Below are 18,709 nucleotides of genomic sequence, written 5' to 3'. Positions count from 1 at the left end.
TGTCGGCAGCTTGCGATTACGATACTTCGAGCGATCTTGCGAAGTCGAGTAAACCCTTTAAATTCATATCCTCTCTCAGCGCACGTCGCCGCAATCGTTGAGATGTGCAGTGTTCAATTATTTGAGTGCATATTTCTTCATCCGGATTGGCGTATTCACATGTTGCCGCGAGTACCTGCAATCTGGCGTGATATTGATCCGTAGACTCTCCGGGATTTTGCTTTGTTTGACGAAATATATGTCTCTCATACGATTTCGTTCGTCTTGGATTAAATCGTTCATTCAATGCTTTGATGAGCTTGTCAACGTCGTCGTCTTCGCCTCTCTTTTCTTTCGGAATAGCTTTGACTTCCCTTCTAACCTCTAGTCCGGCGTAGTGGACTAGTAGAGCACGTTGTCTCTTCTTACTGTCGATACCACATGCAACCATTAGATTCTGAAAACCTTCCAGCCACTCTTCCCATCTTTTCCCACAGGAACTTGGGTCCTCGTGAACTTGGAATGATTCATAATGTGGAATAGATCCTCCTTCCATTATGAGTTTGTATCGGTGGATTCTTGTAATCCGTGGATCCTCGTCGCCAGTGTAATGTTTGTATGGTAACAGTAACGAATAGACGAGACACGGTGTTATTCAGTTGACTACTAAATGGGAAGTAACTTTATTACTTAAAAGTACAGATATTGATTACATATTGATTACATAGGAAGTGTGGGTAGTTCATTGACATGTGACGTATCATATCATATCATCGGTGGTAGGCATTATGTGTCTTTCGCGTTTTACGGCCTTGTTTGGTTGCCGCATGTCCACGCAGATTCGGATATCATCAGGACTTTTTGGTTTAGGTACCACTACAATTGGTGATACCCAAGGAGTCGCTTCATCAACTTTTTCGATGATGCCGTCTTTCTCCATTTCATCTAGTTTCTTTTCCACACGTTTACGAATGTGAAAAGGAATTCGTCGGTGAGGTTGAGCTACTGCCTGTATCGATTCGTCGATGTGCAATTTGACTTGGAAATCTGTCAATTTTCCAACACCCGTGCACAAGTCGGCGTATTCTTGTACCAAACTATCGATATTAGTCTGGCTTTTCACCTGTTTGACTATTTGTATCAGTCCGAGATCTTCCGCTGTTTGGAAACTTAACAATGAGCCACCGATTTCCCCATTGCGTTTAACAACATATATATTCACATGGGATATTGTTCAAAGCCGCCCGCGAGAATTGAGCGATGGACACTAAAAATGCAACAGTATGATTATACAGTTAAATATCGACCCGGGAAAGATAACCCCGCTGACTACATGTCAAGGCACCCGAATGCACAATCCAAACCGACAGATCGCGAACAGAAAGTTGCGGACGAATACCTAAACTTCGTTACTACTCATGCCACACCCAAAGCGCTGACACTTAACGAAATTAAGAATGCGACAAGAGCCGACAAGACATTTCAAGCTGCGGCCATAGCCATCAAAACGGGGACATGGTATAAATACACTGAATGTAACGAACAAAACGAAATTGATTCAGTGATAATTCGTTCGTTACAGAAAGTGCGAGATACGTTAACATTAACATCTACAGAAGACGTAATTCTGCGTGGAACGCAAATTGTAATTCCCAAATCGCTACAAGACCGCGTAATAGATCTCGCACATGAAGGACACCAGGGAGTGGTAAAAACAAAGAGATTATTAAGGGAAAAAGTCTGGTTCCCCAACATCGATAAACTAGTAGAAGAGAAAGTCTACAGCTGTGTGGCTTGTCAATCGGCAACACACTCAAACAGCAGGGAACCCCTACAAATGACACCACTTCCAGATAACGCATGGGAGGAATTAGCAATGGATTTTTGTGGACCGTTTCCGTCAGGGGACTATTTATTAGTAGTCATTGACAACTACTCGCGTTACCCAGTGGTGGAAATAATTAAGTCTACATCCGCCAGAGCAGTTATACCCAAACTCGACAAAATATTTTCCGAATATGGAATTCCGAAAAGCTTGACGTCCGACAACGGACCTCCATTCAAAAGCCACGAGTTTAGACAATTCGCGGATCACCTAGGGTTTCACCATCGCCGAATCACACCGCATTGGCCTGAAGCGAATGGCGAATCCGAACGCTTTATGAGAACCCTTGAGAAAGCAATACGCACAGCACACGCAGAGGGAAAATCGTGGAAACAAGAAATATACACATTTCTACGTAATTATCGATCCACACCTCACTGCACGACAGGTCAAAGTCCCGCCACTGAAATATTTCAACGACCAATGAGAATAAAATTACCAACGTATTATAACTCAAGTCTTAGTGATAAAATCAGACACCAAGACAGTAAGGCCAAACAGAAAATGAAAGAGTATGCTGACAATCGACGCAATACGGTTACATCTGAAATTCAGGAGGGCGACACAGTACTCGTTAAAAATGCGGTAAAAGGAAAACTCGAGACTCCTTTCATCGCTGATCCATACCAAGTCATTCAAAGGAAAGGCAGCATGATTTCCGCCAAAAGAGGCACGCGTACTATAACTCGCAATTCTTCGCATTTTAAGAGAATTCCCCACCATAAAATTGACCATGAAATCAACACCACCGATTTGACAGATGAGGAGGACTTACCCTTGGATATCAATAATCCTGCATCTCCGGTTCAAAAGGAATCTGCAAAACGATACCCTACTAGAGATCGTCATCCTCCGAAATACCTTGAGGATTATCATACTTAGTTAGACAGTTAAAAAAATACTTCAGTCGTGTGGCAGAACATAATAATTTCTGGGCTTGAAGTATTGCCGGGACAGAATAGTATATTCTGAACCCATACCTTAATTAGCTTAGTATTATATATATACTTTATGTACCACCATAACTCTTTAACAGTTATATTATTATATTCATTTTTCGAATCACATATCTTTATGAACTTTTATTCTGTTCCTGATGTGATGATATCACCCACCCTGGAGTCGTTCTTTTATTTTTATTAAAGGAGGAATGTAATGTAGTTAAGTATCTTGCTTTATAAACAAATACGTATACATCGTTATCCTTGAATACCATCTGTGATACGTCACATGTCAATGAACTACCCACACTTCCTATGTAATCAATATCTGTACTTTTAAGTAATAAAGTTACTTCCCATTTAGTAGTCAACTGAATAACACCGTGTCTCGTCTATTCCTTACTGTTACCATACAAACATTACAATTACTGGTGCATTATGTATCAAATTCAGATTTTATGCCGAGGTGGGAGAGTACGTCAGGGATACACAAACGGAAAACTCGATTATAACGGTTTGATGAATTTTGTCAAATCAAAAGTGCCTTCCTTGATCGAATCACTTTTTCAACTGCAGTTTGAAAATGACGGGATATAACGACCGTTATTATATTTAGTCCATTTTTGTAACAGGTAAAACTGACTAAAATGAGCGAGTGGTTGACATTTTTCGACAGATTTAAGCAACACCCAACTTGTGATTTTCAAAATTACTGAAAATAATTACAATATAATTATAAAAAATAAAGAATGGTTGCTGTGGACGCACGCTAGATAATACTTACAATTCACCAAGCCGACAACCCCTATGAAATAGTAATCCCAAACCACGCGCCCGTCACTCAAGTGGCGCCGACAAGTCTAGATTGGGCAAAGACCAAAGTGTTTTGCAAAGTTGCAAGTCATTTTGCTAACTGACTGTCCGAATAATTCTCAGAACGGCTGTAAAACTGAAGGTAAGTGGAATTTAAACTTGAAAACCGGGAATTGAATTTATATCGGTTCACTTAGGAGAAACGTTTCTGTCACAGCTTGCTCGATATATTTGGTATTTTATGAATATTGCAAGGTCGACAGAAGGATGGCCGTTGGTTATTGATATCAGTCTACAGTTCTATCATGGCGGACCCTTACTTTACTTGATCGACGGCTGTCTACATGTTTTCAGCGTCTTAGCTATTTCCTTTGCTAGGTTCACTACCATCATTGAAGGGGCAAATACTCGGATATAGCATGATATTTCCTAGCGAGTTATTACCGTTGATAACGTTTTATCGTCGCGGCTAGTTTTCGTGAGTCAGTGCTGCACGTTTTTATTCGAATGGAGGGGAGAGGCCACGTTGGGGAAAGAACGCACACCTTTGCCGTTCATCGTGCTTGTCAATAATCTAATCACTCGTTCAAACGTCGCCAACCTATGATTTTGGGGTACGAATCAGACACTGTTGGTGGTACCCTAAGTTCATGCCCGGTGTAGATCAGAACAGTTCTAAAACCAAAACAAACTGTATCACCTGCAACAGCTTACCGATTTACAATCGTTTTCACTAAACATTGGACAATCAGATTGTGGTAAATGTTGATACATCAGAGCAAGTACCTAATGAAATTGCCAGTGATTTTATCACTACTATTCAAAACATCATAACTGTAGCCTAAACATGTTTGATACAATGTATAACTGTCTGTACTCAACTCATTTACATAAAATGTTACGTTTGTGTGTGTCCCAGTAGTGTGTCCAGACACCCAGAGCATATAACGCGGGAAAGTCGGGAGTACATGTAATTTGGTGAAAAAATGCAGTCTCATAATTCGACACACAATTTAGTGTACGACAGAAAATTGTCAATTTGCAGTTTTGCACAACAAACTAGGGTGTCAAAAAGTACTGCGAATAATATATGCACTAAACTTATTACTAGCAGTGATGTTTCAGCTGGGAAGCACGGACGAAAACGTGGTAACAGAACATGCTTGACTGGCAATATTTTACAGCATATTGAAATGAATTTTATAAACGGCGACAGCCTAGTATTTATCGGCGTGAAATTCGGTCAAAGTTACGCCAAGATAATGTGTGCCACCACGGATCCCCCTAGCAGACGTGGTCCTTAGGCCCACGTCAACATACGCCTCGGACCTACGGCCCTCGATGGATGGCCAGACCAAATACTTGTATTTTTTGCTTCCTACGACCTTGTAATTGCTGCAAAGTCAACGACTGACATTAACGAACAACGAATGCTTGATTTTATCAATAACATTTCTGATTTTAGACCAGAACAGCTGCACTGGTTTGACGAGGCGTCTGTCATTCGTATATATTTTTAGTCTACTGGAAACCGGCGTTACGGGCATGCAGAAATTGGTACACCGGCGAAAGAAATACAGCGGTTTGCGTCTAATATTAATTACACAATAAACCTGCTTACAAGTATATTTGGTGTCGAACAATCTGATATCATTGTTGGACCTTCCAATGCTATAGAAATGATGAACTTTTTCTTTGAAGCAGTCAATGTAGAAGACCATGTTGGAAATCGTTGTTTGGCACCGGGATATTGTGTAATCAAGGATAATTGTGGTTTTCATTCCGCCAGGATTGTCGAACCTAATTTGGTACAGTCAAACCTGTCTATAAAGGACAGTCAGTGGACTGAGCCAAACTGTCCTTTATAGACAGGTGGTCTTTATATGGAGGTGGCCTAATTTATTCATTTAATCATGAATATTAATTAGGGTGGGAATTTTAAGGGAGATCATAAGCAAAACAAACCCACAATGAATTGGTCTTTTTAATAAGTCACTCATTTTCATCTGGATAATTACACAGCTTTACTTTTTTACTACAAATTATATCATGTAAATTCACTGAAACCAAGTGATTCTGCCCATGGATTCATTGGTGTATTTAATGCATAAGAACGATTGTCAACGATCGGCCGCATTGGTGTTTCAGCTCGGACTTTCACACTCTCGCCATGCAGTCTTATTCCCCAGCCCATCACAGGTGGTAATCAGTCCCATCGTTAGTATTGTCGATTGTACACTGTGACAAAATGCACAGGCAAAGTTGCCGTGTTTGAAAAAACAAACAAACAAGCATTAAAAATGAAGAAGCATTGGTAATAAACAAAATTTACCAAACTCGTAACGATTGCTCCAACTCTCGGCGTTAAATCAGAAAGTCAAACGAACCGGAAATGAAACACGATGATCGTACACGCAATTTTACAGTTATTTGTTGCAAACATCGACGCATCAAAACTGCCCAAACGAAATGAATTTTTCCCGAATTATTGATATTACCGTTTATAAAAAAAGAGGATCAAAATAGAAATCATTTTTCGTTGAGAATAACCCCGAGATGACCCCCCAGTTTTGCCCATGCGCTAGCTTCATTAGCATAATTTATAACGATCAACAACAAACAACATGGCGGCCAAAATAGGTCAGATTTTGCAATCCCGCGATGAGAACGAAATAAACGAATGTTTTATTATTTTGTTCGGGTATTTCATGTCGACAGGGTAAATAAAACATCTCTCATTTAATTAAACTTTTTCTTGTTTTCGGGACGGGAGGAATGTGCTCTTCATGTGCGAGACAGTCCACAGAAGTGCCGCTGGCCGGCTGGGGATCGATAGTATACCGGGGTAGTACCGATCGGAAACAAGCTAGTTTTTCATTTCCAACTTTGAATGAAACTGTTTTAATTTGTTGTTAAAATCTTTCCAGTCTCCAGACGTTACATTCAGATGATATTCAACTGTTTTTGTTTTTTTTTACTTTTTCGCAACTTCACAATCCAAGTTGCGATTGTCACCCCTGTCTACAGATTGCGTACTCGGTAATCTGAACATAACATATGGCCACTTTCCTGTTAGCGATTCGCAAGTAGCTATTGTCTTTTTGCTGAGACCGTCTGATGGACATGTTGGTGGTCGTTATACAAAGGTTAAAGTGTGAATAGGTCTACAATAGGGTGGTCGCTGGTCGCGTTGGACAGGTGGTCGCTATATCCAGTGTCTTTAACGTGTAAATTGCGAAGGGACTGTACTGAGGTGGTCGCTATGAGCAGGTGGCCGCTCTGCACAGGTGGTCGTTAACACAGGTTTGACTGTACATTTATTACAACAGCAAGGAGTGCACCTAATTTTTCAACCACCATACAGTCCCCAGTATAATCTGTGAACAATGTGTTCGGTCTATAAAATCGTATTTGGGGGGAAACCAGGAATTTTCTTATAGATTTACTGAGTTTGCTATAGCAGACGCCATTGGTCACATCACGCCCAGGGCATGTCAAATTTTTGATAGAGAAAGTGTGATTTGCTTTCCGCCAAAAACTGGTCAATACGAACTGAAATGGAAGTCAACTTGTACCAGTATTAAAACAATATATATTCACTTGTATTTCCTTGATGATTTGCAGACGAATAGCCTGCATTCGCCTTAAAAAAGCAATCTGTTCGCATGGATATTCAACAAAATTTTGATATGACATGCACATAAACTCGTCTTTTTTAACATAGGTGGGAACAATTCTGTCCTCCGTGTAATAAGTAAAATGTAGCTTGAAAAGATATTCAGCCATTGTCCAAAGAGCATTGTAAATCAGCAATGCTGGTCAGAATTCACACTGTTCACGCTAAAAAACGAAATGTCTTGCGCAAACAATAAAAGAGAGAATGGCGCCTTGGACTCAGACAGGTATACATTGTATCAAAAATGTTTAGGCTACAGTTATAATGTTTTGATTAGTAGTGATAAAATCAGTGGCAATTTCATTAGGTACTTGCTCTGATGTATCTTCATTTACCACAATCTGATTGTCCAATGTTTAGTGAAAACGATTGTAATAGTAGTTTGAACAAATATGTTGTTTTGAAACAGTGAAACGCCCATGTGTGGCCCTTGCAGTTAGGTTGCCGATGATAATGACTATGATCTATTTGCATGTAATTAGTATGATTGATAGATACTGATCATGTACTTTTCAGATAGTTTGATATGGATATTCGTGCCACATCTCGCCTACATTGAATTTTTCTATTAAATATGGATAGCATGTTGTACAGTATTCGTCCGGCTTAACATCCAGGGTACTCAACTCCAAAAATTGTGTTTTTTAGTTGGTGGGGAGCTTAGTCGAGCATCCCCTACCCTGACAAATTTTGCAAATGAAGATTTCCATTCACCATGTGTCACATTAGGGAAGTATTTTGTAATTGACAAAGTAGTTGCGTCATCATTGGTTTCCACAACCCTTTTACAATAAAAAACAGAAATGGTCGTAAAAAATATGCACATTTTATTAGAAATGTATCAGAATTTACGATATCAATATTATTGATGGGACCCCAAAAATAGAAATAATCAAAAAAAATTAGTGGCTGGCCGGTATCAAAGTCAGATGAGTATGATATATTTTGTTGTGTATTTACTTGTAGTCTTTGTTGAATTGTTGAATCTTTTAACTGCTGAAGTTTGATACTCTAGCAAGCAGCTATTTTGATTGCCACATGATTTACATATGTATTCATTTTTGTTTTCTCACAGATTACTGTGACAGGTTGAGGGGAGGTAGAAAAGAGGAGAGGAAAGCTTTTTTTGTTCTTTCCCAGACTTCAATTATATAATCATGGTGCTGCCAAGGAGGGATAGGATATTAATACTTATAGCATGTTGTTTAGCAGTTGTTTCTACGCAAATCGCAGATTGTAAGTATAACCTCATCATTTTTTTTGTTGAATTACAAAGCCATCCTTTCTGGCAACCTTCGTTATTCGTCATTGTATGGTGTTATTAGCAAGTTTGTAATGCTCCGCTATCACAAGATGCAGCGACTAATGAATTCGGTTGCCATCAAGGAGTTATTTGTCAAACAAAGAATGGCTCTATTTTAGTTAACCATGACACATGCTAATATTCATCTTCAACTCCTTCATTGGAAGGTGTCAGAACATTGCAGTCATGACTCATTACCCGTTGCCTTACTCAATTATCACTGTTGTGTACTTTCCAGTTTTGCTTTACTTTGTTATGTCGTATTATGTGTGTTGCCATTCATATCATGGCTTAAATTGTGTGTGTCATAGCTCAAAGGTCATGTGTGTCATAGCTCAAAGGTCATATGTGTCATAGTTCAAAGGTCTTGTATGTCATAATTCAAAAGGTCATGTATAACATCAAGTTTAATGCCATGAATGTTAATCCATGTCATAGTTCAAAGATCACAGACAATGTCAGGGTTGCCATGGACGATGATGATATTTTAGTTAATTAATTACGCATCCGTGGGTACATTCCCTCTCAAGTCACTGGAGCAAGAACTATTTCAAGCAATAGATAAGTTTTGACTGGGATTGCTATGCTATAAGTAATTATTTTTCACAAGCTCCCCCAATTGCTAACCACTCGGCGATGTCATGGAGCTTGCATATTATTACCAAGATTTTTCTGTTTTGTATTAAACAAACATAACTAAAGAACTAAAGCTTAGGAATATAATCCAAAATCCAGATAAGTGCGAAGCTGAAACTTGTGTAAAAATTTAGCTGAGAAGTGTTCCCCAGTGATTTGCTTTGTGTGTGTGTTTATTTTAAGATGTAGAAACAAATGATATTATTATACTTGTCGATTTGTGGCCGCTAGTGTATGTCTTAAGCTTTACTTGACCAACTACGGTACCTATGCAGATTCACAGTCAATTTGTCCCAATTCACATTCGTCCCAACACATTCGTCCCACAAGTCGATTCGTCCCAATTCACATTCGTCCCACGAGTCGATTCGTCCCAATTCACATTCGTCCCATTTCACATTCGTCCCAATTCACATTCGTCCAATTTATTTAATTTTTGGTCAGCATTACGATCTTGAGCAGGGTCAATTTCTATGCCAACTGTTACTGACACGCTAATTAATAACTCCACGTTGCATGTACGATGTATTTGTATTTATTAACTAATAACTCTACGTTGCATGTAAGGTGTATTTGTATTTATTAACTAATAACTTGTACGTTGCATGTACGGTGTATTTGTATTTATTAACTAATAACTCTACGTTGCATGTAAGGTGTGTTTGTATTTATTACCTAATAACTTGTACGTTGCATGTACGGTGTATTTGTATTTATTAACTAATAACTCTACGTTGCGTGTACGGTGTATTTGTATTTATTAACTAATAACTTGTACTTTGCGTGTAAGGTGTATTTGTTTTTATTAACTAATAACTCTACGTTGCATATAAGGTGTATTTGTATATAACGTCGGCAAAAACAGTGCGTGGGACGAATCGACTTTGAGACGAATCAACTTGTGGGACGAATCGACTTTGGGACGAATTAACTTGTGGGACGAATCGACTTGGGACGAATCGACTTGTGGGACGAAACGACTTGGGACGAATGTGATTTGGGACGAATCGACCGTCCCCCCCTATGCAAATCATTTTTAAACAGCTCTCCTGATGAAATTTGTCAACCAATTAGATTGTGCCTTCTAGAAAGTGGCCTGTAACACAAGTTCTGATTCGCTGCTGGTCATGCAAAACATAAACTGATTTGCCTAGCTGCAATAGGGTTCAATCTGTTTTCCATGTACATTCAAATAAATAACGTTGAGGGCAGCATAAACAAACTGGAAGGCATTATACAGTACAGCCTCAGTGGGATACAACTTTGAAAGCTGTCAAGTAAAAAAAAAACTCTGCAGAGAAGTGAAAAACTAATAAATAACTAATAACTGGACAGTACAGCAACCCTACATATGAAATCAATATTGTCATGCACGTGGTAGCTTAGCAACCCTTGACTTGTCTATTGCTCATGGAATGTTGCAGATTTCTATGAATCCCCCTCATTATAGAAATGAAACGCCATCATTGGTGCGTATCCTCAGTTCATGCATTCCTATTGCATGTCATTATGTAAGCGATACCAAATGCACAAGGTGACCAAAATAATATTGAATCATTTGCTTGTGTTCATTAAAAATCCACATGTCTGCATATTTGATCATGTGTACAAGAATAAGTCTGAACAGCTGAAGATGAAAGGAACTTACAATCATGATATAGTTGCCATATTGTAAGTCTATGTACATGTTTTTTTGTTAACATTGATCATTAATTACTTTATTTCATTTTACCATAGTACCAAGCTTCATATTTGACCCATTTTACATAAGCGCTTTAAAATACTTTAAAAATAATTTATTTTAGCTGAATAGAATTTATTTTCTCTGATTTTTGATGAGTTGAATGTAAAATTGGGATTTTCGAATGGTAAACTGCTACAAGATGTCCCGATTTTATTGGATTCAGCAAAGTTTTTAACACCTAGAACGATTGACATAATAAATTGTTGTAAAAATCCAGGTTGGCTACTGTGATCATCGGACGTAAACACTTCGACATTGTGAACCATCAAACGGCCCGCCGACTGTGGTCGTTGGTTGCCGTTGTCTGCTGATAAACCATCAAAGAGGCACACCAAGGGGTTGTCGTTTCGTCTCTCTTTTTCACTGCACTATTAAACTGGCGTCGCTTCTGTGGCAAGACATCCCAGAAGTTATTTTCTTTCTTTTTTATTCCGAAGAGGATGTGACTTCTCATACTGGACATTAAAATTAAAAATCGGAAAAAACATGGGATCAGCTCATGGCCGCGTTTCTTTGACGGCAGTGGAACCCCGTACAATTTTCCCGGGAAACGTATCCGAACTGCGATGACTTACAACTTGGTAAAGTCATAGAGGGTCTATGGTAAAGTTAAGGATCTGACTGTAAACAGTGGAGAAGACATTTGATGAAGTTTGTGTTTTTAGGACATTTTTTATTTACAGTGGAACACTGGTGTGGCGTAATAGGCTTGTCTGAATTTAGGAAATTATTGGATACTGTAATTCGTTTCATTGTTTGCGCAGACACTGTAAACAATGAACGTACACGTGAAAGACGTCGGATTACATGTTGATAACAGCTTTATTGAAAGTGTTGCACCAGGAAATCACACAAGGCGACTGTAGTATTTATTGTTCACAGTTGACTTTTGTATTATACAGAACACAGCCAGACATGCATACAAACTTTGGGGGACACACAATAGGTTCGGATAACCGAACATTTCGGATAATCGACGTTCTACTGTATTGTGTTTTTAGCTGATGAAATGTTGTACAAATTACATTTTGAAAGTTTGTTGTTATTTGGTTTGATGAGAAAGTCTTCTGTTTAACTTTTCCCATGATGCAATGAATGCAGTGAAAAAGTTCAAAAGTGTTTGTATTCAAGACCTTAAGAATTTGGAAAAAAAAACATAAAACTGATACATGCAGATCTGAAAATATCAATTTTTTTTGCTTCTGATTCAATAAGGTGTTGTTGGCCATCATGCAGTGCTTTAAAATGTTATGTAAACTTATAATGTATTTTATATTACATCCTAATGGGACCCACAACAAACACTACGTGATGACCACAGCCCTTTAACTGACTGGAATAAATTGAAAAGATGGTGGTTGTTATAATAAATAAATATAACTTGTTGTTTTATCATGTAAACTTTGGTACTTTGGTTTTAATCACAGCCATGACTTTTGTTTTTCCATAAATGTACCTAGCATACTAGCTCTGTTTTTAGCCTACCCATTCATACATTGTTGTACATTTTTTCAGACATGCTTATTTTTAGAAAAGGAAAAAAAATCATTGAACACTTTGACTCACTGTTCACCAGCGCATTTATTTTCTGAAATGCAACAAGATAGTAACTAGGTTCTCGCAATGCTTCATTAAGCTTGCGGAAGACTGATTACATTTAATACAACAATGAGAATGGTAAGGTTAAACAGAACAAGAACGGCAGCATGACATGCATACCATGCTCATGATTTCACCCAACATATATTTCAAATAAGCCTAGAATTTTCAGGGTTCAAAATAAAAAAAAAATAATAAAAATATTACCTGGTTGTTCAGTGAGACTAACCTCTCTGAAAAACTGGTTGTCCATCCACATCATAGTTGTCCAAAAATGTTTTAAATCTATGAACGCTCGAGTCAGGCATTTTTCATCTTTTCCACGACTAACGATGTCAAAGTCGTCATTCCTTTCAGACATGTGCTCAAACCTTTCTGTGAAAATGTGCACGTTTATGATTGATATCACTACATTGAACTACCCGGTATACAATATTGTGTCATTTCTGTATTTGTTTTTATAGTTGTCCTAATAGACAAATTTTTTGTTTAATGTGAGACCCTGCATTATGAGTGAAATTTAACGTTAAAACATGATAAACAAAAGGTCGTAGCGATGTAGTTACGCCAAAACATCATGTGGGATTCAACAAACACGAAAACATTTCAGCGCCTGATAATGTGTTTGATGATGGTCAATTTCGATGGAATAAAGGTATCCCAACACATTTGTTCCTCTTGAAAAAAATTCCCTATTTCCAACCAGTTTTCATATTTGATTGTCTAGCGTCAAAAGTAGTTGTTTGGGACAACTACGCAGCTGCCAATTTTGTTTCCTAAATTTATAGGTGTTCCACTTGCTATGTGCCACTCAGGCCTCAGTATGGCTTTAATAATATTCCATTACTATTTACCATTGACCCTTAATTTGATTGCTTGGAAGTGCTTTCAACATAAACACTTGAGATCATGTGATGTCTGCATAAATTTGAATAGTAATGAGATATTACTAGCATCCTTCCTAGGCATTAGCCGAGTAGCATTTTATCGAGTGGAGCACCACATGTATTCTAGGCTACTTTCAAGTTTAATTCACTAATCAGCAACAAATTAAAAAAAATCATTTCATTCAAACGTATCACGGTGTAATTCAATGATTATACACATTGACATCCATAATCCCAAAACACATGTGGTTTTGGCATTGTGGTTGTTAATATGCTAGACCGATGTTTTTTTTCATTTTTACAATGAGTTATTATCTAATGTACAGCTCAGGTAGTTGATGAAGTCGACTCTACTTTGCCCGCTAAAGGTATATGTAAACCTTATGTTGGTCTACCATCAAAACTCGATTAATTCGCTGTCTCTGCACTCGGTTTATTTTCAAAGGCAAATTTTTAATGTATCTCTCTAATGCTCGACATTCCAAAATATTTAAAATTGGAACTCTACGCTTTAACGTTTTATACATTTGTACATAAGAATCATTTACATCAAAAGGATTTTCAAAAGCATATAAGCATTTTGGAAAACAAGATTTTAGCATTATGATTATAAAATTACATGTGCATTCACTATCGTCTCAATTTGTACTTCTCTGATTGCAGCCTAAGATCAAAACCCAATCAGTAACGACTTCACCAAAAAGTGAACTTGAATCTTTTATTCGCGCCATAAATAATGACAGGCACCGGGCACGAAAAATAATGCTTACAGACAATGCATGTAGATAATATTTCCGAAGTAACTGTAAATAGAAAGCATCGTCGGCTTAAAAGGACTTTGATGAACATGAGATATTAATTAACAGGTTAATCATGTGTTCATCATTGCACCCTGAAAACAATAATATTGAAAGCAGTTGCATTGTCCTGTGCACAAGTAATTTATGCAAAATGTGAGTGATCTGATACGTTTTGTCATTTGCTTATTGATAATTCAATGCATACCATGTGACATTGAAATGACCATTCTAATGCTTCTAATTACCAATTTTGTTGAAATTGAAACAGTTGTCATTGCAGCTCCTACCTGCTGTGGTTGAGGTAATTGGTTCGAAACTTTTCCAATTTCGTTTTCCAAATGATTTGAATTTTGTTTTAATAAATGCTATTCCAAAGCCATATCTCAGACAAACCTGGATCATTCATGCTTGAGCATTGTATATTTCTTAAACTTTATAACTCGCAAGCTCCATCGGCATCATCAGTCGCTGTACCATGTGTATGAATTCTCGCTCAACCTGCAAACGCTTGATCAAATCAAATCATTGCAAATGTTTCGTTATGTCTTTATCAAATCAAATCATTGCAAATGTTTCGTTATGTCTTTATCTGGAAAAAAAAAATGAATAACAATTTATTGAATCAGCCAAAGAGTATTTTTTTTAATTCGCACACAAGAAAAGAATAATTCCCATTTGTATGTGCTATACCTGCTCTATTTATATCAATGAATTAATTGAGTTTTTATGGTGTGTATGAACGTATTAGTGGTGAATTTTTCATTTTATTCTCCATTTCCACATTTATATCTCTGCTTGCCTTACTTCCCACTTACTCTACTTTGGTTAACTTGAAATCTGGATTTCAGTAAACCATGTATATGGTAAGTATGTGAATACAATGATCACCTGTCGTCTCATCATAGATTCACTCTTTGAATTATTCATTGATTTCCATACTGAAATTGACTTAATACTAAGACAAAACATGTGACATCATAGTGTACTGGAAGTAACAGGGAAATTTACTGAGTCCATGATAATATAAGTCTCTTTTTTTTTTTTTACCAGCTTGTATTTGATGTACCGGTAGTTAAGAAAACAAATTTGCGATTTATCTTTTGGTTGTTACTCTGTTAACTGATTAACTAAATTGCTTGAAGCATCACAGTTGTTGTGCAGCAGCGCGTTTTCAAATTTCGTGTAAAAATTATTTATTTTGCATGTGCATTGCATGAAACCCATATCAAATACGCGTGGTTCAATCACTTTGATGCTTTATTTATGATTACTGTTGTACCTATATTTCCCGATGTGGACATACAATGAAAGCCTACCTTGTCACTCATGTAGGGTGCTGCAAATTATTAAACGCATGCGCAGTAAATGTAATCCCTTCGTTGGGGGAGGACAGTCAATTTCAGTTAGTTTAGAGGATGCGGAGTGGGTTGAATGTTAAACAAAGAGATTACTTTTGCTGTGAGCAATTGTTTATTTTGATGTGTTCCTCTCAAATAACACAACAAACTCTGAAACAGTGTAACAAGTTGCATGCTTTTACTTTCAGTCTCTTGAGATGATGTCTAACTAATCTGACTGGCAGAGATACTCTGATGCCTCATGCATATTTTGTCTCAGTTTCTCATTGATAATATGGTTGTTCATTAACATGAAATGCAGTAAACATTCTGCTCCTTTCCATCATTTCTTTAAATCTATGCATATTAATCGTAGGTCACAGTAATTTTAACATGTGTTGTGTCCTGATTGTGTCATTGCTGTAAGTGTATATCATGCGTTACAGTTCACATCATTGTTTGGGCTTTATTCTGTCTATTGGCTGCTGTCCAAAAATACAATTTGCATGAACAAAATAAATAAAAAAATGTATAGTAAAATCACACAGGTTTTTTTGTAAATTTTTTATCTTAGTAGTCGCCACTTTCATTATCAGTTAATGATGTAATTTGTATGCACAAGTCCAGCTGCGATAAGAATTAAAATTATTTGTGAATGTCTTTCTAGTGAAAAAAACTATTTTATTTGAAACTGTTAGTACGTTAGGTGGTAAGTTTGTTCACGATTTACCTATCCTTTCTATAGCCAGATTTTTTTTAAAAATTACATTTCTAGATGACTGAAGGTTCCATTATATGAAAAATGGAAGTACCGATACATTATATTTACTTTACATCAAAGAATAATTATAATTGATGTATTTTCTTTAAGTAAAAAATATTAAATGTCAGATAATCTGGTATTGCTTCTACCTAATGGTTTTACCAAAACTGATAGTGCGCTCTCTATGGCAAAGTCAGTGTAATCTGCATGTTGCAAAAAGATTTCATTGCTTCCGTTTGATGTTGACAGTTTTTCACTGATGCAAATTTTGTTTCACGAATGTATATCATTGAAATGTTCGTTATGTGTCTCTTTCAACTAATGTAGGTATCCAACCAGCCAAAGTGTATAACTATTTGCCATGGTGTAATGCCGCATTAAAATCCCTGTATTCATCAACCCTAGTTAGCTTTAGACTGACATTTTCTAACGCATGGCATAAAAGACTATGGTGAAAAAATGATCACTGGTGAATATGTATTTGTAGTCTCCATTTGAAACTACCCAGTTCAGAATTGTCATTGGTTTTCATATCTTCCTTGTTTTTCGATTGTCTGATTAGGTAGTGTTAACGCGAGTGTTTTTATCTTCCAGACACTTCACCGCCCAGCATAACAGAAGAACCTGAGGCGTATTACATAGTAGATCCACGTGTAAATGCACAGCTGAAATGTGTTGCTCGCGGCAATCCCACTCCAACGTAAGTAAATCCTACATGCATCCTACAATGATGATATTTAGGGGGTTCTTATCGTTTTCTATATATTTCATTTCACCAAGAAGTAAATAATTTGAATGAATTAAACTTCACACATAGGTATGTTTGGAAAAAAAATGGGCGAGATGTGGAACTGACAGATAGGGTAACTATGACAGATGGGACGCTGGTAATTGAAGACCCACATGAAAGGCTTGATGATGGTACATATCAGTGTTATGCGAATAATAAATATGGTACAGCGTTGTCGAATAAAATTACTCTAAGAGTTGGAAGTAAGTGACATTATCAGTATCTTATCTCACGTTTTCTAACATAGTGCCATATGTCAAGAACTGCTCATACAAGCTGTATATTATTAGCTGGGTTGTGTGGAGCTTAAAAACAAATAAATCGAAACATTTTAGAGACAACTATCTGGTCTTGTAAAATCAACATAAAGATAACTTGAAGGTGTCAAACTTACCGAAAAGATCATTCGTGATGATTTGCATGTTAATTTTCATTACAATTTGATTAATTATGGCTGACTGGTGGTCATTTTGATATTCTTATTTGTTAAATTTTGTTACTCAAACGTGTTCAAAACTATTTCTCAAAGATTAACGGGCATTTTCAGTTATTTAATCCTTCGCTGCTAAAATATACAATGCATTGAGAGATGTATATGTGTACTGAAACTTAATTTACAATCTGATCCAATGACAGTCCTTTTTTTTTTTTTTAACAACTGTTTCTATACGTGCTAGATTTTAGTTGCACAATACAGTTTTTTGTGATTCAACCATATATACTCAGGCTACTACTATTATTACCAGCAATATTTATTAACTAATTTGCATGAATGAGACAATATTCTGATATTTCAATTTCTACTTATTAGATTTAAATTAAACTTGGTACATTATCAGTGCCACAGACTGAAAACCACGGATGTGCAATCGAACTTATTTTTGTTTTCTATTCGGGTTATAAACGTCAATACTTTTAAGGGAGATTGCAAATCATGCTTTTCAAAAAAAAAAAGTTTTATATTAAATCTGTAATTAATTTGGAATAATCTTTCGTTGCACTTCAGACTTTCAATACCCCTGAGCACACAAAATTTTGTTTTTTCCAAGGTTTCTTCGATTTGCTTAGCCTTTGCTAATATATATATCTTTTTTTCTGATAGATATGGGTCGATTTACACCCAAAGAGATGGAACAAAACAACATCAATATTAACAGTGGTGCCAAATTGGAGTGTAATGCACCTAGTGGTATTCCTGACCCAAAGATATTTTGGAGCTTAAAACTACCTAAGGTTTTAACATATACTAATCGTGTTAACCAAGATCCAGAAGGGAATTTGATTTTCTCTAATGTTGTTGAGAGTGATACCGATACTTATTTCTGCAATGCTTTAGCTGAGATGCTTGGTGAAATGAGAGTCTCTCCAGCATTCAACGTCAGTGTTTTAACATGTAAGTCCTTTATTGGTTACGTCTTTTAAGCGACTGTAGAAAATTCCATGATTATAGATTTATATGCAAAGTGTTGGTGTGTGCACGCCCACTTTTTTGAGGTCACCATATATTCTAGTTAAAGTTCTGGAAAACAGTACCATAACTTCAAACAATTTTATTG

The 18,709-nt window shown here is 36.9% G+C and overlaps 2 protein-coding genes across 2 annotated transcripts in view; both read left to right on the top strand.

The window, feature by feature from the left end:
• Positions 1-18,709, top strand: part of LOC102807938 (calcium-independent phospholipase A2-gamma-like) — a 90,825-nt gene that overhangs the window by 24,365 nt on the left and 47,751 nt on the right. The window lies entirely within an intron of this gene.
• LOC146747733 (neuronal cell adhesion molecule-like) overlaps positions 3,632-18,709 on the top strand; it is a 45,482-nt gene continuing 30,404 nt past the window's right edge. The window contains exons 1-5 of the mRNA XM_085497020.1: positions 3,632-3,760; positions 8,370-8,530; positions 16,958-17,063; positions 17,181-17,356; positions 18,256-18,546. Coding sequence (XP_085353146.1) covers positions 8,452-8,530; positions 16,958-17,063; positions 17,181-17,356; positions 18,256-18,546 — 652 coding nt within the window. The 5' untranslated portion in view covers positions 3,632-3,760; positions 8,370-8,451. The remainder of the gene's footprint in view (positions 3,761-8,369; positions 8,531-16,957; positions 17,064-17,180; positions 17,357-18,255; positions 18,547-18,709) is intronic.

The sequence above is a fragment of the Saccoglossus kowalevskii genome, chromosome 3 (assembly GCF_978046115.1).
Source record: "Saccoglossus kowalevskii chromosome 3, keSacKowa6.1, whole genome shotgun sequence".
Taxonomy (NCBI): Eukaryota; Metazoa; Hemichordata; class Enteropneusta; family Harrimaniidae; genus Saccoglossus; species Saccoglossus kowalevskii.
The sequence above is the reverse complement of the archived record's forward strand: the minus strand, read 5'-3'. Positions and strand labels throughout refer to the sequence as shown.